We start from the raw sequence: 25,036 nt of genomic DNA, 5'->3' as shown, positions 1-25,036 counted from the left end.
TTCCCAAGGTCTACCTGAGCTCAAACTCCCCTCCCAACTTGTAAACTGGAGGATGCCCCAGGCTTGAGGATCTTATGAGGTCAGGGCTCTCTCCTGGGACAGCATGCTTTATAATCAATCATCAGTCAAGTGTGAACTCTTGAAATAACTAGAAAAGTAAAGTTCGTAGACAAACTCTATAGTCGCTTGAGAATGCTGAGTCTGAAGGCTTGAATTAGTTCAAAAGTTTAAATAATCAAAGTAGTTTTAAGCAGTTTGAAACAGTTGGCATAGATAGATAACTACATTTGTTAGCATGTTTCTAGTATAGATTGGCATGTTTTTTGCTAGGCGGTTGATAGGAGGCTCTGAGTAAGGCGTTGCTATGGTGTTGCTAGGTGGTTGCTAAGGTGTTTTAGGTTGTTGCAAAGTGGTTGCTAGGTTGTTCTGATTGGTTGCAAAGCAGTTGCTTAAGTTTTCTGAGTGGTTGCTAAGGTGTTGCTAAGTGGTTGCTAGGGTGTTCTAAGGTGTTGCTAGATGGTTGCTAGGTGTTTTGAGTGGTTGATAAGGTGTTGCTTGGTGGCTGCTAAGGTGTTGCTAGGTGGTTGCTTGGGTGTTCTGATTGGTTGCTAAGCAGTTGTTAATGCATTGCAAGGTGGTTGCTAATGTGTTGCCAGGCGGTTGCTAAGGTGTTCTAGGTTGTTGCTATGTGGTTGCTAGGGTGTTCTGAGTGGTTGCTAGGTGGTTGCTATTATGTTCTGAGTGGTTTCCAAGGTGTTGCTAAGTGGTTTCTAAGTGGTTCTTAAACGCATTGCTAGGTGGTTACTAAGGTGTTGTTAGGCAGTTGCTAAGGTGTTCTAGGTAGTTGATAAGGTGTTACTAGGGTGTTACTAGAGTGTTGATAAAGTGTGTTAGTATTGTAAAGTCAATGGCAGGTTTTTATAATGGAAGTCTATGGGACAGTTGCTAGGGTGCTGTAAGTGGTTGCTAGGGTGTAATTAGTAAGTTGAAAGGTCATCAGTGATTGGGAGATTGGTAGTCTAAGTTAAATGAGCCCAACCATAATTCTGTATGACAGTCTGGTACAAAGTTATGAGGTCACAAAGTTGGGTTCAAGGTTAAGTCAATGGGACTTTTCCAAATTTTCCGGGACAAGTTTTGGAAAACCTTAAGTCGGATCAGTTGGAAAAGATATAGCAACTTAATTCAGTATAGTTTGGTGGTTGTAGTATTAACAGTCTAGGAAGAGATGCATTCTTAAAATAGTCCATATTACAGTAGATCTCACCTAAGCTATTGTCGTCTATTGGAAGAATTGCGTCAATAGAGCCGCCATTTTAGTACAGGGTAGCGCTCCTTTGAAATGAAGTGTGAGACCAAGGTGCAGTGCCAACCAGAACCAGAGATATATACATATATACACATATATCAATGATCGGGAGTTTTCATGATTATGTGTTATCTTCCATCTCTGTTAAATTTGATCTAATCCATGTCCTGAAACACAGCCCCTCTCCTGCTTTCACTTCTAATTTTAACGGAAGGAGCGATTTGTTTGTAAATGAATCTCCGTTATGAACGACTAGTTCACCTAGCCGACAATAGCACAAGTTTCTGGCACCGCAGCATCTTGTTGTCATATTTCATTTGTATTGTTTGCTGATTTTATTCAACAGAACTAGCATAAGCCTAGTATTCAGTGCAAGATGGTGCTACTTTGTATTATGGTCAATGCAGTAAGTGACTGTATTATCTTCAATTCTAGCGTAAAAAAACTAAATTTTACGTATTAAATGTTCTGCCTTTATACTTTTTTTTTCTTTGTTTGCTGGTTACTTCACCTGTACACAGCGCTAAAGTCCAGTATCTTTAGATTGGTTTTAGTTTTGATCAGTGCGGCTGAATGACTTTTGCACTGGGAGCACTATCGACGCATGCTCATGGTCCATATGCAATATCTAGCGTATATATCTATGAAAATAGTCTAAGAAGAAGAAGAAGACGGAAGAATAATACGTTTACATAGCATAACAGTATGTTGGCTTTCTCAAGCCACCATAATTAAGTTTTGTAATCCATTATTAAAATGTCTTTATGATCCAACTATCAGCTCTTTAATCTACATTAAATAAACTGAGATAGATGCAGGATATGAGAATAAAATATTGCCAGGCACCGTATGGCGGTCATATTTCTCAAATATCATGTTGATTGTTGCTATCAGCACTGCTCATCCATACTCCTTAATAACTTTAATACCCCAAGGGATTTTATATAGTGCTGTAATGAAAGTAATGGCATTTTCTTAATAAATACAGTTGGTGGCGTTACTTATGTTGCCTGAATATTTGACTCAACTGTCATCTTGTGTTTTCCAGGTTTTCTGAACATTCAGTCTTGGCCTGAAAACATGACTGATCTGAGTGTCTTCTCCAATCTGGCAACTATTGGAGGCAGAGCTCTCTACAGGTAATGCGCATTGCTTGGTATTTGCTGCCAGCTCTTGAACTAATACCCCTCCTGCATGTACTTCAACAGGTGTGTTGATGCTGTGAATTGAAACATAAACTAATTTCAACAGAAAACAGGGAGTTTGGGGCAAAAATGCCACCAACATGAACAAAACTGCTCCACAAATGCAAGATCATTTAAAAACTAAATCTAAACAACTATTCTGATACTAAATGACATTAAAATAATAATAATAATAATAATAATAATAATAATAATAATAATAATAATAATAAAGTTTCTTGTGTTACATCTGTGTAAATTGCATCAAGATTATTTTTATATCTATTTATATTCATCATTTATTCATAATCTTGCAGTTCTAACTTTTTAAAATGTATTTATTTTATAAATGAAATACTTTATGTGGTAGGATATTTTACATTAAACACTTATTTAATAAATCTGCATATGCCACCCTTGATAACATTAAACAGTGTGTTAATAACAGGTTATAATATTTTGATTAATTAAAATAACTGGATATTTGGGCATTTGACATAAAAGGCAACACAAATACAGTTGACAATTATTTAAAAATATACAAATCATTCTCATTCTTATATTCATCCGCTGATCCGGGGCCGGGTCGTGGGGGCAGCAGTCTTAAGAGAGAACTCTAGACTTTCCTCTTCCCAGACACTTCTTTCTGCTCCCCCAGGGGAATCCCGAAGACATATCCCCTATAGCATGTCCTGAGTCTTTCCCAAGTCTCAAGGCCTCCTACCGGGGGACATGCCTGAAACACCTCCCTAGGTAGGTGTCCAGGAGGTATCCGAAACAGATGCCCAAGCCATCTCAGCTGACTTTTCTCAATGTGCAGGAGCAGCGGCTCTACTCTGAGCTCATCACCCTATCTAAAAGGGTGCGCCCTGTCACCCTGTGAAGGAAACTAATTTTGGTCGCTTGTATCCGGGATCTTGTCCTTTCTGTCATGACCTTAAGCTCATGAGCCATAGGAAAGAGTGGGAATGTAGATTGACCGATAAATCAAGAGCTTTGCCTTTCGACTCAGCTCTTTTTTACCACAATAGACTGATATATCAATCGCATTACTGCTGCTGCTGCACCAATCCGCCTGTCAATCTCACATTCAATCCTTCCCTCACTCGTAAACAAAACCCCAAGATACTTGAACTCCTCAACCTGGGGTACGGACTTTCCTCCAACCTGGGGATGGCAAACCACCTTTTTCCGATGGAGCACCATGGCCTCAGACTTGGAGGTGCTGATTCTCATCCCAGCAGCATCACACTTGGCAGCAAACCGCCTGAGTGTATGCTAAAGGTACATGTTCGATGAAGCCAACAGAACAACTTTGTCTACGAATAACTTAAATAAGATGGAATCTTGTGGACCCAAAACAGATCATCTCCTGCCCAAGGCTGCACTTTAAAATTCCATCCATAAAAATTATGAACAGAATTGGTGACAAAGGGCAGCCCTGCCAGAGTCCAAAATGCACTGGAAACAAGTCTGACTTATTGCCGGTAATGCAAACCAAACTCCTACTCTGTTCATACAGGGAAGAGACACCTCTGACCCCATACTCCCAGAGCATCCTCCACAGAATGCCATGAGGGACACAGTCAAACGCCTTTTCCAAGTCCACAAAACATATGTGGACTGGTTGGGCATACTTCCATGAACCTCTGTGCACCTAGGTGAAGGTATAGAGCTGGTCCAGTCTACCACATCATGGACGAAAACTGAATTGGTCCTTCTGGATCCTAGATTCAACCATCGGCCGGATCCTTCACTCCAGTACCCTGGTATAGACCTTTTCAGGGAGGCTGAAGAGTGTGATCTCTATATAGTTAGGATGTCCTCCAACTATATGGAGATCACACTCTTCAGCCTCTCGAGGAAAGTCTGGAAAATCTGGTCTCCCTTCTTAAAAATGGCAACCACTATCCCAGTCCTGAGGTACTATATACATTTTTGTATATTTTTGTATAAAAATATACAAATAGAAATAAAATATAAACCAGTTCCTATGAAGGTAAACGTGTCCCCAAAAATCTGTTCTAGGAGACAAATATGGAAAATGTATGACCCTGCTTTAAATATCATGCATTCAAGCTATGAACAAAACAAAGAAGCAAACTAAGCCTAACAAAAGAGCTGTATTGTTAATAATAAACCCTTATGATTAGGGTTAAATTTAAAATTATGAAAACTATTATTTCATATTATATCAGTCCTTGCATTGGTTATATAAATGTGCCAATGACCTACTCTTGTCTGAAGGCTTTTTATAAGTATATGTGCAGCAATAAAAAATGCATAATACCATAATTAAAGGGAATATGAAAAAACACACTGGTCACTCTTTATTTTGATGGTCCGTTTATTAAATTACACTGCATCTACATGCCAACTAATTCTCATTAGATTGTAAGTAGACTGTTAGGTTGAGGTCAAGGTTATTGTAAGTTGACATGTACTCGCAAAGTTTATTACAGTCATTTAAATGTCTGTTAAAGAAGCAGTGTCAACAGATATTAACCAGACAGTCAGCTAATACTCAAATGGACAATCAAAATAAAGTGTTACCAATACACTTAATACATCACTAATGCCAAGCACATCAAAAATTAATGAATTGTATCACATAACTTGTGGAAATGAATCACTGTTGATAGACTTTGAATTACACCAAACTTAAAGAAAACTTCAATTAACATAAATGAAGCATGAATATGATATGCTGACCAAAAAATGTTCGTCAAATTAATATTTTATTTGAACTTCTTTAGAGATTTTGTATTTTTAAAACCTTTGCCAACTGATGTCTTTCCATGATTAAAACACTGCTTAAGTGATACCATAAGTTCACTTGAGTTTACGCTGTGCTTTAACTATCAATATAGTGGCATGCTCATGTTCATTTCTGCTCTGCTGCTGTTTGTACTGAAGTGCCTATACAAAAAAACTGTCAAGGCACATCAAGCAATAAAGTATGCATTTATTGTTTTGACTTGATAAAACTGACATGATTGAGGAGATGAGACTTATTGAAAGAAGCATAACAAATGTTTGTGATAATTGGATAGGAGGTGTGCAATATAATGACTTCATATTCTTTCATCAAATGAAACAGCAGAGACTAAAAGATCACTCTGGGCATTTAAGAATCAATACGGATTCATGAAAATGACACATAATCAAAGAAAATAGTTTTAAACTCTAAAAAAGTGTCAAAAAATACTGAACACACTGAACCAAAAGACAGATTTTGAACTTGTACATTCCACATACATGTACCCTTACAAACTCAGTGCTAAATCGTTGCAGACAGCATGTGCAAATAAACAGCTTAATTCATTCTTAGTGCATCCCTTCTTCCGTGTTCCCCAAAGAGGCCGAGGTTTTCTTGCCAAAGAGTTCAAAGGGTTCGACTGAAAAGCTCTATTCACACATTTCAACACCCATTTGCTTAGAGTTAAAGAGTCAGGAGAGACAGAAAGGGAGCGAGAGCACGGATCCACCAGCCTGTTTTGGCATTTGTGGGGCTCTAACACTGTACCAATTACCGTCTGTCACCTGATCTGTGTCTGATGTGTCTGACACTGGCTTTCTGCCCAAAACACAAGAGTAAAAACAGAAGAGAAGTGTGCGAGAGGCGGATCAGTGAGATGTCAGTGTGTAAGCGCACCTGCACGCTCTGACTCTCGGCTGACGGCCGACTCAAAGCCCCTTTGATGTGCTCTTCAACACGCCTGCCTGTGATTAAAAACACCGCTGTGATTATGCCTCGGCATTAACTGATCTCATCACATCTGAAGTGGGAGATCCTCGGCAGCGCTAGATGGGGGACGCAAGCTAAACACTCGATTTACAGAACAGCAGCATCTCTGATACTGGCGAGTCACAAGCTCATCTTTTTTGTTCAAGAAAGTATTTTTTTGCCATTTTTATGTCATCAGATTCTTATGTTTCGTTCTTATTGTGATTAAGTATGGATTGGTTTGTTGTTTTTGGCCTTTAAAAGGTATGACTCTTGTCTGTTTAATTCTGCTAGATTAAGAATTTAAGGTCTGTATATAAATACAGTTTATACTTGATAATTGTAGACTGACAGACAGACAGACAGAGAGATGGATGTGATACTGTGGATGGATGGATGGATGGATGGACGGACGGATGGATGGATGGATGGATGGATGGATGAATGCATGGATGGATGGATGGGTGGATGGATAAATAAATGGATGGATGCAAAGGTGGATGGATGGATGGATGGATAGGTGGATGGATGGATGGATGGATGGATGCATGCATATGTGGTTGGATGAATGGATGGATGCATAGATGGATGGATAATTGGATGATAATGTGGATAGATGGATGGATACTGTGGGTGGATTGATTGATGAATGGATACTGTGGATGGATGGATGGATGGATGGATGGATGGATGGATGTTACTGTGGATTCATGAATAGAAACTGTTGATGGGGGATGGATGGATAGATTCTGTGGACGGATGTATGGATAAATACTGTAGATGGATGGATGGATGGATGGATGGATAGATGGATGGATGGATACTGTGGATGGATACTGTGGATGGATGGATAGATACTGTGAATGGGTGGATGGATGGATTGATGGATGGATGGATGGATAGGTGGATAAATACTATAGATGGATGGATACTATGGATGGATGGATGGATAGATACTATGGATGGATGGTTGGATACTGTGGATGGATGGATGGATGGATGGATGGATAGATAGATAGATAGATAGATAGATAGATAGATAGATAGATAGATAGATAGATAGATAGATAGATAGATAGATAGATAGATAGATAGATAGATAGATAGATAGATAGATAGATAGATAGATGATGGATGGATGGATGGATGGATGGATGGATGGATGGATGGATGGATGGATGGATGGATAGGTGGAGTGATACTGTGGATAGATAGATAGACAGACAGACAGACAGACAGACAGATGAATGGATGGATAGACAGATGGACAGACAGACATACAGAAAGACAATTAGACAGAAAGATGGACGGATGGACAGATAGACAGAGAGTTAGGTCAGTATTTAAATAAATCGTAATAAAGTGTAATAATTGTTTTCTCTTATCTACAGTGGCATCTCTCTTCTAGTGCTGAAGCAACAGTGGATTACCTCAATGCAGCTGCAGTCTCTCAGAGAGATCAGTGCTGGAAATGTGTATGTCACCAACAACAGTCAACTCTGCTACTATAACACTGTCAACTGGACACGACTCTTCCGCATCAACACCCAGAAGGCCCTGATCCGCAACAACCGTGACCCCAAGGAATGCAGTGAGTCCACATACATTCCAGCTTATTAAAGTCAGGAAATTATTCCAAATCTCTCATAATAAAAACACTCACAAAATCATAGAAATCAGTTCAGCCGTCAGACAGTCTGCATCATCTGACCTGTGAAGAAGTCTTGAGGCTGGACTGTTCTCAGACCCCCAGCTGCTGTTTGTCCTGGTTCACCTGAAAGATCACAATGCCTCATGCTGGGCTCGCTGACTTTGAGGCAGTAAAGTCGGTCACTTTGGAAGGTGCTGGTGCGGCTCCTTTATACCTGTCGTTCTGGCTGGGTCAGTGCGCCTCACTGAGCCTAGCAGGGGCCTCTGGCCCCCAGGTTTCCCCACAGATGGAGGGGGTCAAGAGGTGTCAGACGATCACAGTCTCACTTTGCTGTGAAATTTGAGTACTGTTGCAAACCCCCCTACTGTGTGCTTCCTTTATATCCTTCAAAATCACTCTGAAATCCAGAATACAGAGTTCTACGAGGACCTTTTTTTTCAGTATATGTGAAGAAGTGTGGAGCGATGTCACTGTAAATAAAAAAGCACCTGAAGAAAAAAGCCTTAGGCAGGGGTCCAGACTAATATTTGAGAATGCTAGTACCAGTGCCACTACTACCTAGTGCCACCAATTTCCAATTTGGTAGGGCTGCACAATTAATACAAATGACGTTATAAGTTTTGTCTCATACATTTGCAGTAACTTGAGTTCAGAGTTTCAGGAGAGAGTGTTCTTCTTCTGAATCTTCATTAACCAAAACAGTAACATCTGTAAAGTGCAATAGCTTCATAGTTATGCATCTATAGATCATGATTACAACAAGTAAAACACTACCACAGTAAATAGAAGTCTAGCTTTGTGGTTATGATACTTTATATTTACTGCAATAACAATATGATAACATTTGAAATTTATATCCCAGTTATAGCCGCACCTATACATGTGTCCTTTTTGTCTACAATTTCTCTGTTCTGACAAGCTGACATTATTATCAGATAAAGCATGCTCTGCATTCTGTCTTCACACCTTCAGGCACATCTCATTGTACTGTAAAGTTAAAGTTATTTTCAGAATTCAATGTCGCTCTATTTTTCCAGTAGCTGCATCTACTTCTATAAAATGCTAATTAGTATTCAAGCATGTCACAGAGAAGTTTGGTTAATATATTAGCTTAAGCAATCGAAATGTTTAATGAAAAGAAAAGAGACAAAAGTAATATAAAATGATTTCTTTTTTCACAGCAGTCTCTGTTCACACTTCTTGTAAGATTTGTTTGTTCCACTGATGTTTTCCATCAAGGATGGTTGTCAACATTTAAAAATGTTCAGACTTCCTCGTCCACCCAAACATACCTGTCACTTTCCACCATTTTTGTAATCACATGATTTGTTGACGCAAAATCACATGACTTTTTGGATGAACATACTGGAATATATTCAGTAAAAGCATTTCCATTGTAGTTTATGCACATTTTTGCTTCACTTTTTCAGCCTTATTCCAAAATGGATTACATTCATTTATTTCTCAAAATTCTACACACAATACCCCATAATGACAATGTGAAAAAATATTTCTTTTAATTGTTGCAAATTTATTTAAAAAATATATAAATAAATAAATCACATGTACATAAGTATAAGTATACTTTGTTGATGCACCTTTGGCAGCAATTAAAGCCTCAAGACTTTTGAATATAATGCCACAAGCTTGGCAAATCAGTATTTGGGAATTTTTGCCCATTCCTCTTTGCAGCACCTCTCAAGCTCTATCAGGTTGGATGGGAAGCGACGATGTACAGCCATTTTCAGATCTCTCCAGAGATGTTCAATAGGATTTAGGTCTGGACCATGCTTTACTGCAGAGATGGTATTAGCCTGTTAGTATTACTACAGTAACACGTATTAGCCTAACGTAACTCCTGGCATTCACTCCAAAGAGTTCAATTTTAGTCTCATCAGACCAGAGAATTTAGTTTTTTATGGTCTGAGAGTCCTTCAGATGCCTTTTCACAAATTCCAGGCGGGGAGTGGCTACCATACCGGCCTGATTGGTGGATTGCTGCTAAGAAGGGTCCTCTCTCCAAAGTAAAATGCTGGAGCTCAGACAGTGTGACCATCGGGTTATTGATCACCTCCCTGACTAAGGGCCTTCTCCCCGATCACTCAGCTTTCCCCGATCACTCAGCTTAGATGGCTGGCAGTCCTGGTGGTTCCAAACATCTTCCACTTATGCATGATGGAGGCCAATTTTTTTGTACTCTCCCCAGCCTTGTGCCTCGAGACAATCCTGTCTCGGAGGTCTACAGACAATTCCTTTGTCTTCAAGCATGGTTTGTGCTTTGACATGCACTGTCAACCCTGGGACCTTATATAGACAGGTCAAAGCCTTTTCAAATCATGTCCAATCAACTGAATTTCCCAAAGGTGAACAATTAAGCTGCTGAAACATCTCAAGAATGATCAGGGGATACAAAATGTACCTTAGCTCAAATCAGAGCTTGTGATTACTTATGTACATGTGATTTTTCAGGTTTATTTTTAATAAATTTGCAATTTAAAAAAAAAATTGTTTTACACAATGTCATTATGGGGTATTGTGTGTTGAATTTTGAGGAAATAAATGATTTTAATAAATTTTGGAATAAGGCTTTAACATAAAAAAGTTGGAAAAAGTGAAGCGTTATGAATACTTTCCCGATACACTGTACATTATCAAAGCTTATTCCGTCCAAAGTTTTTAAATGCAATACTCCAAAATGCTCATAAAAATAGGTGGATGGAAATACAGCAGTTGTTGTGCAATGTCTAAGCTGTTTTTCATATCCGTGTTGTAAAGAATGGCAGTTTGTCTTTAAGCTAGTTTAATTTGTGGTTTCTATCAGAAAGCTCTGTAACGAACTTGAGCCCTTTTCATTGAATTTCACAGTGTTCTTATAAACAGCTGGTCCAACAAAAACAAATTTGCTTCAGCTCAAGCAACCCTGATCAACCTTGCTGATTAATGGTCTCTGCTGGGTGTTGTTAAAACAAGTGCTGCTGTTTTGTTACGCTTTTGATGCATTTGGCAACATATGTAACAGAATGTCATCGCTTTGAGAGATCAATAGAGGCACCAATGTGACCTCTGACAAAATGTTGTCTCACTGGCTGGAACACTCTCTAGTTTGCAAAATGCAACCTTTTAGCTGCTCAAGTTTTTTGTGTCCTCCACCAATCTAATTAACCATTCTTCACAAATGCTAAGTCGCTCCATAAATGATCAGAGGGAATTAATTGCAGTGAGACCCTGCAACAATTTTTGACATTTCAGAGATTTTTTTTCTCTTGAAGAAGCTGTAATCACCACAGGGAGTTAACTTTCACCTTTATCTTTAAGAACTCTCATTTTTTTCTCGCTGCTGAGTGATGTTTATTACTATCTAAAAAGCCCCTTCTTTTCCAATGCGCAGGATGTTGTGATGCAACAGCAATCATTAATGTCTCGCAGCAACCGTAGCCTTTTGTAGGCCTCAGCAATCCCCCTGGCTCTTACCTATCTCCCAGGAAACCAAACCAGTGCTGCGTTTGACGTCAACACAACCCAAATTGTGTGTTTTCAACCAGGTTAAAACTTTGAAGTTGGCATCTTTTTGATCTATCTGCCACAAACGTACAGCTGAAAGGGCTTCCCACTTCTCTCTGACGCTCCTCGTGCTGTTGGATACCTGCGCCAGGCACTGAGTTTGTCCTTATACTAGAACATGTCGTTCCCTTAGACAGGCTGGAGCTTTTTGTGGGGCACTCTCTGGAGTGCTTTTACATGCTATTGCTCATTCATTCATTGCTTTCGCAAATAAATGTAACTACACCGAAAATAATCCCCCCAGAGTGTTCAGCAGTGCTTATGATCAAATTTGGGTTAGATAATCTGTAGTCCTTATTGTTGCATGCCAAATTGCTAAATTATAGTTTTTTATTTATTTATTTATTTATTTATTTATTTATTTATTTATTTATTTATTTATTTATTCATTTATTCATTTATTCATTTATTCATTTATTCATCTATTATTATTATTATTATTATTATTATTATTATTATTATTATTATTATTATTATTATATTTTTTAGTAGAATAAGAATTTGAGTGAAAAGATGTAAAGTCTTTGTGAACCGAATGTTGCTTGGACTTTGATTCCAGCATGTCTATGTCTTTCCAGCTGAAATGGAATATTAAGTAGGATGCGGGGCTGTCTTTTTTTGCATCATTTGCATCATCACCTAGCAAACTAACAGTAAAATGGGCATGGTTAAGAATATTTTGCATAAGTGGAATAATTGACTCCGGTCCATAATCCTTATTTAATATCAATCATTATTTGAACAGTTGCAGGCCTTCTGACTCCTCTATACACACTTAGATAATGAAGCTCTCATTAATAGTTTCAGAAGTTTGTCTGTTGAAGAGGACGTCTGTGAGACTTGCTGAAGTGTCAGCAGTATTTTAAAAGACTCTTCCAGCTGCTCCAGAATCCAGTGTCTTAGTGGGAGGGGAAACAGACCATTCGCTCCTCATTTCAAATTGAAATACAGCAGTTCATGTACAGGCAGCTTCTTACAAGCATAATACTTCCATGACTGCAAAAGTAGCACTTTTCACAGATGGCGGGTGCATTGTGTTCAGTTTATTTTTCTTTGAGAAAAGATTTTTTTTTTCCCCTCTATCAACCGGACACTTCCCAGGGGTTGGACTGACAGCACCATTCTGAGACTAATGTATGTGAGGTTGAAATGCAGTGAATGCATGGAAATTAGTTTTTCATTTTGACACCTTGTACAGGTGGTATTTTCTTTTCTTTTTAAAAAATAGAGCAGTCAAACGTAAAATTAAATGGCTCAGAATGAATTATGAAATCTAATGATTTGTTTTTTTTGACTTTAATGAAATATTCAATATTATATTTTAATGCTGAATATATGGCAATGGCATCAATTTAACAATGTAAGAGTGTTGCAAATCAAAACATTTTAAAGTTAAGTATAAAAATAAAAGTATATAAACATAAATAAATAGAAATACATTCCCAGATGATGTTTAACAGAGCAAGGAAATGTTTACAATATGTCTGATAATATTTTTTCTTCTGGAGACAGTTTTGATTGTTTTATTAGACTAGAATAAGGTCAAAATTATCAGCCCTTTTAAGCCATATATTTTTTTGATAGTCTACAGAACAAACTCACCTTTTTCACAGGAATGAATAATATTACTTTATTCGAAAAATAACAAAATATTTTAAAGAGGTGGTCCACTATGATATCATATTTTAAACTTTAGTTGATGTGTAATGTAGCTGTGTGAACATAAACAGCATCTCTGCATGTGATATTCTTAAAGTTCAATGCAAAGGGAGACATTGGCTTTTTCAGTTATCTAAGCAAAGCCTACAGCCAATAAAGTTTAGGGACTACAAAAAAACTCATCCAGGTTAGTGAGATCACAAAACCTTCCGGTTATGTGCATACACCCCATGCAGGGGCGTGGCCAGAGGCACTGTAATGTTATAGTAGAGAAAGCTAAAGTGCCGTACAAACTCTGCTTCCACAGAGCTTCTTCAGTTTCTGTATTTGGGCTTCCAAAGGACATGACACAAAGAGAAGAGTGCTTACGATTTAATTTTAATTATGTTCCAGAAATGTATTTAAAAAAAATATATATATAGCTAGCATTTGACAAAGGGTAGCTTTCAGAATCTCACCCAGTACAGTGCTGGATTTGGCTAAAACCTCCTAAAAAAAAAAAGGAGCAGCTCCAACCATAATAGACAAAGTTGTGGATTGTGAGCCACATCATATAAGTATTTTTAATATTTAAAATTGATCTATTGGCACAGCCAACAATTAAGCTACACATTCATATTTATCCATCAAACTGCTGTAAACACCTACAATCTTCACCAACGCTGCAGCATCTTTCTATGTGGCTGCTTTCCGTCCGTTCTATATCTTAAATAACGAACCCGCAAAAGATATGCGAGCGTTTCAAATTACTTATACATGCTTACAACCCGAATATATATGAAAGACAACTTTATTTTAGAGAGAAGCCATGAGGTTCAGCTGTGTACGCTTCATTTTCTGTGTAATTTAGGCTCATACTGTCAAGGCTATACTGACTGACAGTATTTACACAGCAGATGCACAGCATGTGCTAGTAGAGGTGTGACTGGACATGATGCTTCCTGGTGACATGGGGCCGATCCGTGAGTCACAGCACATTATGTTAGCTGACCAGTCAGAGCCTCTTGAGGGTGAGGTTTCGAAGGAACTAGGAAAACTTATGTATAGCTTTCAGAGATACTAGGAAAAAAAATTGTCGTTTTCATGTTAGCTGAGTAGGAGATTATAATTAAAGTAAGATATATGAAAAAATAAGGTGGTATTCTACAAATAAAGCATGAGCACATACTGCTTTGCATCTTATAAACAACCAAACCTAAAAATACACTCTGGGCCACCTCTTTAAATTATTAAATAATTAAAAATAATATTTTACAGTGCAAATAATTTTATTTAATTATTTAAATTATTATTATTTTTTATTTAATTTAAAATAATAAAATTAATTAATAAATTAATAAAGTTTAACAGCTAGTGTACACTTTGCATTCTACCACATTAAAATACAATAAACTTTTGCCATGTCCAGTGATGACAGATGATGAGAAAGGTGACCATTAATTATCCTTCTTGTATTAATCCCAACCATATCCTTTGCAGTTTTGGACCGAATGGTATGTGACCCGTTGTGCTCTGACGCTGGATGCTGGGGTCCGGGGCCTGACCAGTGCCTGTCCTGCCGCTTCTTCATCAGGGGACGCACCTGTGTCGAATCTTGCAACCTGCACGAAGGGTGAGTTAAACGGCACACTCTCGCTTAACAACACAAGACTCTTGACTACACAAACTGACAAATCTCCAGTATCACAGGTGCACTCAAACTGTGTTGTAGGATTATTTGCATACAATAAGCATGTCATTGTTTATTAATGTGCACTTGTAGAAGATGTGTCTACTATAGCTAGCTTTCGTTCTCCAGGGATTCATGTCTTCATCCTCTAGATAAACAATAAGAAAGCAGCAGAGCCACACATCCTCTGGCTTTGGGGAATGGGTTGCAATGATGAAATGTAAGCTCGGTTGAGCTGGAAAACAAATAACAGTGTTTGTGTGAGCTAGATGAGCTGGGTGCATCTCCTTCCTCATGATTTCTACATCAAATACAGCGCCGTGTGGAGTATCATGGCAGAATGAAGAAACCTGTAAAGCCTTTGTTTTGTTTTCAGAAAGATTTAGGACAGATATACACACATATACACACTTATTGGTATTTTTGGGGACTTTTGACCCCTGTGGACTGTGGGCCCTGTGGTGTGGTTCAGTTCAGTGTAGTACAGCACAGAATTATTTCTACTGGCAGGTAGTGAGTTGTACCGAAACAGTGAACCATATGATTTCCATGAGATGAATTGGGAGTTTATATTTCATGAATGATAATTGCTAAAAATATGTAACAGGGTAATAAGCACAAAAAAAAAAAAAACTGCATTATGTAAAGGAAATTGTAATGTGTGCCTGGAGAAAAAAAAAGTATTGAGCATGTCACCATTTTTCTCAGAAAACATATTTCTAAAAGTGCTGTTGACTTGACATTTTCACCAGATGTTGGTAACAATAAAAGAAATCAACTAGTTTACAAATTAAGTTATGTGTAATAAAACAAAATGACACAGGGAAAACTTATTGAACACATGAAGAAAGGGAGGTGTAGAAAGGCAGTAAAGCCCAGATAGCAGCTGAAATCTCTCAGAAGTTGCCCTTTGTCATTGCAAATTAATCAACATAGGCTCATTCTGAAAACATAGCCATATATACATTTCAGGAGACTGCGAGTTATGTAGCCAGAAGTACAAATGGCTGCATTTCTTTTTTTTTTTTTTTTAATTAACTCTAGGGGGTGGTACCATTCCTTTTTATGCTTACCAGCTGTCCCATTAGCTTGCCATGTAGGTCTGCGGACTTAAGACGCAGGGAGAGTTGACCACGACGACGCGGTTCGAGTCCTATGAAGAACGGTTCCAGAAAGCAGAAGAGACAAAAACAAAATAATTTAAAAATTAAATAAAAAAAGTAAATGTGGTAAAATCTGATAATGTGGTAAAAATCAGACGAGGACTTTTCTATTTCTGGATTGCTTGTGAAAATTGTTGGTTGGGTTTAGGAAAGTAGGTGGGCGGGTCAATCAATAAAATTGGTTGGGTTTAGGGAAGGATGAGGGTGGGTCAGTCAATCAGTCAGTCAGTCATTCAGTCAGTCAAACAGTCAGTTGACAGCTGGCAGTGGTGGGTTTACATGAGAAAAGCAGGCGCGAATGGCACTTGAGAGAGAAATTTGAGATCGTAAAAAGCATACACAGCAGCCTCTCGTGGATTTGCGAAAACCAAAGCTGCAAAAAAGCTTACCTCCTGAGTTGTATTTGGCAGTCTCCAGAATTGTATATAGCAGTACATTTTCAGAATGAGCCTGGGTTGAAATTAATGTTAGCTACTTCCAGTGTTGGGCAGGAGCATCGCTACAAGTAGTGACGCTACTAGCTAAACTACATTTCTCAGTAATTTTGTGGTAGCGTCACTACTTTCTAAATCAAATAGCTTTTCAGTAGCAAGGCTATTATTTTAAGCAAGTAGCACAGTACCACACAAGCTACATTTACAGATTGTGGATCATTAAGTGAGGCCACCACCATTCACAGAGCTGTGAAGCCAGTGTCTGGCCGATGAAAGTAAACCCATGTGATAGAGAGAATGGCAAATTATTCTTCATCGTGTTTTACAGTGGTCAAAAACAAATTTTTTGGTGAGTTACTGCCTCTCACTTCGTTCTGTCATGTCACCAATCAATCATTGGGCTGATACCATGAGAAATTGCTTGGTGGAAAGGTGAAAAGCTTAGATCTAGCTATGTAGCTTTTAGCTTAGCTTGCTACATTTTCCAGGGGTAGATTTTAGTGTATTTAAGCTACATTTTGAGTAACTAATAGCTTAGCTCATTACATTTTGCAAGTAGCTTGCCCAACACTAGATGCTTCAGTCCAACATCGACATTACCAGGATGATGAAGAGGGGTGAACCCGGGTGGATATTTCAGCAAGACAATGATCCAAAACTCAGCCAAGAAAACTCTCTTATAGTTTCAGAGAAAGAAAATCAAGCTGTAGAATAGCCCAGTCAATCACATCTAAGCTGTCGCCACCGAAAAAAGTTTTAAAGTATTAAATACATTTCAGTAGGTCAGTACTTTCTTTTTGTGTCATCCCATTGCTATGGGATTGTTATGGGTATCTACAACATTTATTCATTTTTTTATTTAATATTTATTTATTTTTGTTTTATTTATTTTTATGTTTGTGTTGTTTTTTGTTTTTTTTTCCAAAATCTGGTTCAATTCAATATCCATATCAACCTTTAGAAGTAGCGTTGCCAGGAAAAAAAAAAAAAACTTGATATCTTCAATACTTATTTACCCCACTGTATTTTTTCTAGTTGTCTATTTCTTTGCTCATCATTTTTTTCCTTTTAATGTGCAGGCAGTAGTAGGTAAACAATTTATCTATTTATTGTACGCATGTAGTTTTATAGTTTTTTGATCTTTATTTCATCATGAACAACCTATGGTAAAATGAATCTTTTTTTTTTGGGATGGCATTGTCGATTCCGAAGTTTTGGATTCTTGGGTGCTTAACTAGCAAGGTAAACTGGTAATGTGTCTTTACTAAAAAAGAAAAACCCTCTAGGACCTAACTCCTCACAAAAAGAGTTGACTTTAAGCATTAACCTCTTTCTGTTGGTTTTCACAGTTGTAATAAGTAAACAAAAAGGGGTGTTGATCAGTGCAGCGAAGAAGTAAAATCTAGATTGGTTTTGAATTCTCTCTTCATTTGCTGTGTGCTTGTGTTCTGCTCGAAGGGAAAGATGGATATCAGCTTTTGATTGATTTGAATGAGCTAAGCAGTGAAATGTATTTTCTCTTTTGCCCAGAGGTAAAATAAGACAATAAACAAACAGCATTCATTTCCACATTCTAAAAGAGTAGCATCTGTCATTTTAACACAGTAGCTCGGCCTCTGTGTGTTTAACTAGGACAATCATGGATGGACGCACTGTATTAGTTTATGTATGCGTCAAAGATGAAAGAGGATTTCATGCATCATAACAATCTGTGTGATAAAGACTCCCACAAATTACATTACCCCTCCCCTCCAACCTCCAATCCTGCCTCTTTTAAGTGCACTGGATTGTGTGGTTTAATTTTTTTGCTGACAAGAAGGAATAACTATACAAAAGACTTTCACTCAAATGTCAGTCAGTGTAATGATATTATAAATTTTAAAAATCTATCATTTTAAAAATCATTTGATGACTCTAAAGAGCTGGGGCTCTTGAGGATCCATGTCGAGTTTATTAAATGAATTATTTGTACAGGCAAGGTTGACACAGACAGACAGGAGCATCCAGGTGAGCCAGAGAATGGTCAGTATAACAGGTGGCAGGAGGCAAAACAATGTAAACAGTAAAACAAACAAGGGTCCAAAAACATGAAAGGCAAAACAAAACAAAACAAAATAACGCTAGGAAATGCTTACCTAAAGTTTCCAAGACTCAGGAATGATGTGTCTGTGTGCTGTGTTTATAGTTCATCTGATTAGTCCTGAACAGCTTTAGATGTGTGTGCCTGCAATCAAGGGGAATCTGGGCCAGGTGTGTGAGTGAAGTGCATTATGGGAACTGTATCATAGCACATCCCTCAAAATATCAAGTACTGCCATTTTAAATCCTTGTGATTTGCTACTAGAGTTTTTGTCAGTGTAAGTTTTTAAATATTTAAAATAAAAGAAATGTTCACCTATTCTTGTATATATTTGAATAAGCTTAGGTCATAATAAGTGGTAACACTTTATAATAACTACTCACTATGAACCATTTATTAAGCATTAGCAAATAGTGAATTCATTATCTGTCAAGCGTTAACTCTATATTAATAAACGTTAGTAAGCAGATTATAACTGCAGCTACAAATGCTCTATTATTGACTTACACCCACACTTATAATGTGCTTAATAATTGTACTTTGATACTTTGTTAATGATTTATTTTTCATTAATAAATTAAGTATTGCATTATTTACAAACAAGTTATTTAAGCATAGTTAGTAATTTTTCAAAAACATTCAGAATGAGTTAGTAAATGATTGATAAACTATTCAAATTAATATTTATAATTCTTATTTTTCAGTCATATACTAATAGTTAATGTGTGTGTTAATAATAATAATGCTTTATTAACTCAACTTCATCCAGTTTTGTGACCTAATCTAAAGTGAGGACTATTTATGCTTTATAAATCTATTATCAATGACAATTAAATGCTTAGTTAAATTCTAAACAGGAAAAATTACATAAACGACTTTATTTAATCCTATTCGTTTGAAGATACACAAATGAAACTGTTCTTCAAATGAAAAATGTATCTTTGCAACCTATCTTAAATAAAATTATTGTACAATTTAAACAATGCTTTTAATTATATAGTTAAATTATTATATTGATGTTGTTTTATCCAGTTTTATGTTGCATTTTGACACCTGTTATTTGGCAATATTTGAACTTTACAGTAATTTTATTTTTTAGATAATATTGCAAATGTTATTGCTCATTTGATACTAAGACTTTAATTGTCATTTATAAGGGATTTATAAAGCATGAATAGTCCTCATTTTAGATTAGGTCACAAAACTGCATGAAATTAAGTTAATAAAGCACTTATTAACATATATAGTAACCATTACTATATGCCTTAATAATACAATAAAAAAACGTGGATTTCAATAGATTATTAATCATGTACTAACTAATTCTGAAAAATCTTAACAACCACCAACTACTCTTGAATACAAATGGTTTGTAAATAATGCAATACTTCATTTAGTAATGAAAAATAAATCATTAACAAAGTATGAAAATACAATTATTAGGCACATTTTAAATGTGGGTGTAAGTCAAGAGTACAGCATTTGTAGCTGCAATTTGTAATGTCTATTAATGCAGAGTTAATACTTAATAAATAATAATAAATGAATATTAAATTAAAAATATCTAAATTCACTAGATGCTAATGCATAGTAAATGATTCATAGTATGTAGTTATTATAAAAGTGTTACTGAATAAGTATGTGTTTTGTTTCTGTATGTTATTGTTTTTATTATATATTATATATGTCTGGTGGACTACAGTATATTTCACTCATATTTGAAACAATATGTGAAACATTATTTCATTAAACATTAAACATACAATTATTTCTGAAAATGAGTTTGTAACAATTTGTGAAATTGTTTATTTTAATGCAAGTTAAATCACTTAGTCATTTTAAATGTATTTAAAAAGAAAATGTATTTTATTTGCTACAAAATTATTTAAAATATTAAAACAGACATCTTACTTTCATTTTATGTTTTTTTAAATATATTTTTTTAAAGAAGTAAAATTAGAATGTAATTGAAAATGTTGGAACTCTGTCACCATGGTTCAAAGCTTCAGGTTCGCTCTATCATAAAATCTATTTCTGTGATTACTTAAAATTCAACATTTACTGTAATGACTTTTTTCTGTATATGTTATATTAGGTTAAAATCAAAATACATGTTTTACTTTTTTTTTCATAAATGTTACAACGAATGACAACAGAACATTTTCTACAATTTTGTTTTCACAAATGTTAAAATAATTTGTATGCATGTAATGCTTTCTAAAATCACTTCTAGAATTGAATATGATGCACACACAAACACATGATGACTTGTTTTTGACCCATATGTTGGGTTTGCATTTATAATGAATGAGCACCAGGGCTCCTCGTGCACCCTGCGATCGTCCCACATGACTCTTTTGCCTTTGCAGACCGGCCGGCTCTAAGCCCAAGCTGCTCACCAGGCCCTATGTGGTCGAGAAGCGGGAGGCGGGTTTGGAGAGGTACGGCAAAGCCACAGACGCTTTACTGTCTCGCACTGTCCCGTCTGATACTCACCCGTCCCACGCACGTCACCCACTGCTTTCATATTTGTGCTGCTTTTTCTGTGGTTGTATGGATGTACAGTATACAGTGCTCTTCACTAATATTGGCTACCTTGATAAATGTGAGCTAAGAAGGCTGTGAAAAAAATGTCTTTAGGGCTTATGTCCACCAAAGCATTTTTTCCCAGAAATGCTTGCAGCTGAGCATTTTTAAAACAGTGCTCTTATTTCTGCTGTGCAAAAACACTTCGGTGGACATGCACCTTTATTGTCTGACATGTTGATGTTTTGCTCAAAATGTTAACACAAACACAGAAGAATTTCTTTTTTTTTTTTTTTTTTTTTTTTGTGAAACTCTTTCAAACTATGTGTGGTAATGCAGGGAAGTTCTGGAGATATTCAGATTCCAATTATCAAATACTATTGTTTTGTATACCAAACTACATAAACTATAGTATATAAACTACTCTCTCACCAGTCTTGCTGTGTGTATTGATTCATTATCATCCTGATACATAACACTTCCTTCAGAATACAATGTTTGAACCATTAGGATGGTCCTCCAGAGTGGTTCGGTAGTCCTTGGCAGTGACTCGCCCATCTAACACAAGTAATGGGCCTAGAGAATGCCATGATATTGCAGCCCAAAACATCACTCATCCACCCCCATGCTTCACTCTTAGCATGCGACAGTCTTGAGTGGTAGGCTTCTTTGGGGCTTCTCTACACTGTAACGCTCGTGGATGTGGGAAACACTATAAAGGTGGAGTCATCAGAGAACAGTACATGTTTCACATTGTCCATAGCCAAAGATTTTTGCTGCTGGTACCACTGGAACTAGGTTTGGCTATCAAAAAGTATATATATAAATGTGTTTGTGTGTGTCTATGTGTGTGTGTGTGCGTGTGTGTGTGTGTGTGTGTGCGTGTGTGTGTGTGTGTGTGTGTGTGTGTGTGTGTGTGTGTGTGTGTGTGTGTGTGTGTGCGCGCGTCTGTCTGTCTGTCTGTCTGTCTATCTGTATATATTTGATCATGTGGTTTTCGGAAAAAGCAGACTTCTGTTAATATTTTGAGCTACAAAAAAAAAAAAAATATATATATATAGTTATTTTTTTGCTCATATATATCAATGTAATGTATGGAAATGTTAGTGAGAGAACAGTATCTGTTGTTTTGCAGGGTGATCTTAGAGTTTGTCGACCTCTCCGGTCACACTCACTGTTCACTCCAGATCATTCACTCTGCCTTTCAGAAACACTGTGCTGTGTTTGAGCGCCATCTTAAAGTTTTTGAAGGTGATCATGACAGGTTTTGCTGAGTGGTTTGTTGACGGTAAACAGGAAGAAGAGCTCTGTGACTTTTATAGCTCCAGTGACTTGAAAACATTGCATTTGTCGTGCAAATGACCATGAAATCACTAAAACATGTCAGGGAATATTGGGGATATTATGATTTGTGGCCTCTTCACGTTCTATTTACTTTTACTCCTTTACTTTTGTAGAGTATGAAAACAGTCACTTCACTCCACTGAGGACATCCATTAGCTACTTATTTAATTTTGTTTGTTAAGCACAAAGATTTGTTTCAAAACTATTTCTAAATTGAGTTCTAATTTCACAAACAAATAAATGAACAATAATAACAAAGTGTGGTCAAGTGTTTGGAGTTATATCCAAACACGTGTCCCATTCTTATGCCCCATATGGTGATGCATACGCCTCAAAAACCCGACAGGAGGATAAATATAAACTTGTTTTTATTAAAATAAATATAAATATGCTTATGATAAATAATACTACTGCTACTACTAATAACATTATACAAAAGCAAATTGTCATTGTGAAAAAGGCATAGGCAGTGCTTTTTATATTTATGTAGAAAAAATATATATTTTTTGTAATATTTTAATCCTTTAATTCTTTTTTATATCTAAAGATATTTGCGTATGGCTGTACATCCTGAGTGTATAAAGCAATATGTACATGTTTTGTACCTCCATGGGCGCATGAGTAACGTGCTGTGCGCTGGACTTTAGACCTGCTTTCAGCTTGTCAATGGCGCAGTCTATATCAGTTGCTCAAAACAGCAGCCGCTAACAATACATCTTAACACACCTCCTTTATAGACCGGAACACCCATAAGTCCACAAAGCAGCACAAATATATTTATTATTTAAAAAACATGGTGCAAAATGGGGAAATTTTAGTTGCGCTGGTCTGAAAATAGCAACAAATCCTGCTAAACATGTCTCATTGTGCTGGGTGCATGATAGGGCCCAAAATGTTTTTCCCACTTTCAGCCTTTCTTTAAAATTACATTAATGATTTTATGTCAATAATAATAAGAATAATAAGAATAACAATAATAAAAAATGTAAAAATATATATTTTTAATTAATATTTTTATGCAAATGTAATGTTTTGTATAGTTATTAAAAATGATAGTTAGAAAAAAATGGGTTTGCAAAAGAAATGTGATCAGATTTTATTTATTTATGTATTTATTTATTCATGCATGCCAGTACATTACGATTCTACAGTTATTTATGAATCTTCATGACATCTACATACTAACTCTCTTAGGTCATGGTAACATTAATAAAGTATATGTAATGTTTGATTTTAGGTACATTTTGTTTAACAAGCTATTTTGTTCTGTACTGAGCCTCTATGTTTGATGTCTGACAATAAATCCATGTTTTAAAGCAAGTTGGGAAGAACTGAAAGAAGGCACAGAGCGAACAAAGAGACATACAGTGGACACCAAACATGCAGACAACACAGAGTCTGTGAAGTTAACATTCATTTAAAAGCAGCAAGAGAAGTCCTTTAATGATAAGAGGGTCTTCTTAAAGCTCTTCTCACAGTCCGCCAGAATGTCCTGGGCCTTTTAGATAAGGCATAATTAATTCTAATTTAATTGAACACCCATTTAGGAAGCACATGCCAATAATAATAAAAAAAAATGTCTTCGCTGTGCATATTGTTTCTCTCTCGCTGAGCTTCTCCACTTGTCACTTCAATGGATGTCACTTTCTAAAATGTCACTGGCGTCTTCCGAGGAGTGATGGGACGGGGAAGCGACTGTGTTTGCCTGTATTGAACCATTTTGTGATCATTTGTTTCAGCCGTCCCTGGTTGATTTCCTCCTCATGGTGCTTTGAGGTGTCCCAGAATGTGCTTGATGAATTGTCACCTCGATAGGTGGTGAAAGCTGACTGTTTGCTTTTGGTCAATAGTAAGTGTGTTTGCCAGCTGTGGCAGGCATCTGAGAAGTGCTGTAAACACCCGGCGGATGTGTTAGAATCCGCTGTTTCCTCCCTACAGCCTTACAGCGCCTCGGGCCTTCAATTCCCTGCGGTTGGATTTTCACAATCTAGCAGTTTGTATGTGTGTGCCATGTATGCGTGATGGCTATTCTACCATCTGAGATTCAGCTTTTCCTCATTTAGGTTTTCATAGTGTGAATATGAAGAATGGCTGTATATGGCTGTATATCGGCACTGGTGGGAGGCGTGCGTTGAGCCTTAGTGTCCCACCAGTGATGATATACAGACAGTGTGTATATAACAGTTTAATGGCATTATTGTAAATATATATATATATAAAAAATCAAACATGGAAAGTCTCAAAAATCCTTTTGTAAGAGGAACTACTTTCTTCCGCCATTCATTCACATCTGCAGCTGATTGTCAGAACAGCAGAAACCATTGCTTAAAACCACGTTACTTTAGAGCTAGTGTTTGAATGATTCTCTAGCATAATATCTAAAGTGATGACAAAACAGGTGATTTTGCTTACATTCTAAGAATATTTCTTTTTATTCAATATGTCACTGTTGCAATCAGGAGATCACAATAATTAACCTCGAAAATCCAAAGCAAAGCAAACACTAGAAGATTACTATGGTGTAAATACAGCACTAGTACATACAAGAGAGAGAGAGAGATCGACTTGGAATGTCGACTTTAAATGATTTGATCAGCTGTATTTTGAAATATGAAAATATATATTTTTTTCATTAAGGGCTTATTATGTGTGCTCTGTCGCCATCTTGTGGTGCAACCATCTTTGCTCTCCTCAGTGTGACACGCTGATGACCGTCCAAACACTGAATC

At 36.8% G+C, this 25,036-nt stretch overlaps 1 protein-coding gene across 8 annotated transcripts in view; it reads left to right on the top strand.

Annotated features, from left to right (window-relative positions):
- erbb4b (erb-b2 receptor tyrosine kinase 4b) overlaps window positions 1-25,036 on the top strand; it is a 655,930-nt gene that overhangs the window by 509,515 nt on the left and 121,379 nt on the right. For all 8 annotated transcript variants that reach the window (XM_087268193.1, XM_087268191.1, XM_087268190.1 and 5 more), the window contains 3 exons: window positions 2,358-2,448; window positions 7,612-7,811; window positions 14,571-14,703. In XM_087268193.1, coding sequence (XP_087124319.1) covers window positions 2,358-2,448; window positions 7,612-7,811; window positions 14,571-14,703 — 424 coding nt within the window. The remainder of the gene's footprint in view (window positions 1-2,357; window positions 2,449-7,611; window positions 7,812-14,570; window positions 14,704-25,036) is intronic.

Source organism: Danio rerio, chromosome 9 (genome assembly GCF_052040795.2).
Source record: "Danio rerio strain M-AB ecotype USA chromosome 9, GRCz13ab, whole genome shotgun sequence".
NCBI lineage: Eukaryota > Metazoa > Chordata > Actinopteri > Cypriniformes > Danionidae > Danio > Danio rerio.
Note: the sequence above shows the minus strand (reverse complement) of the source record. Positions and strands in the feature narration are given on the sequence as shown.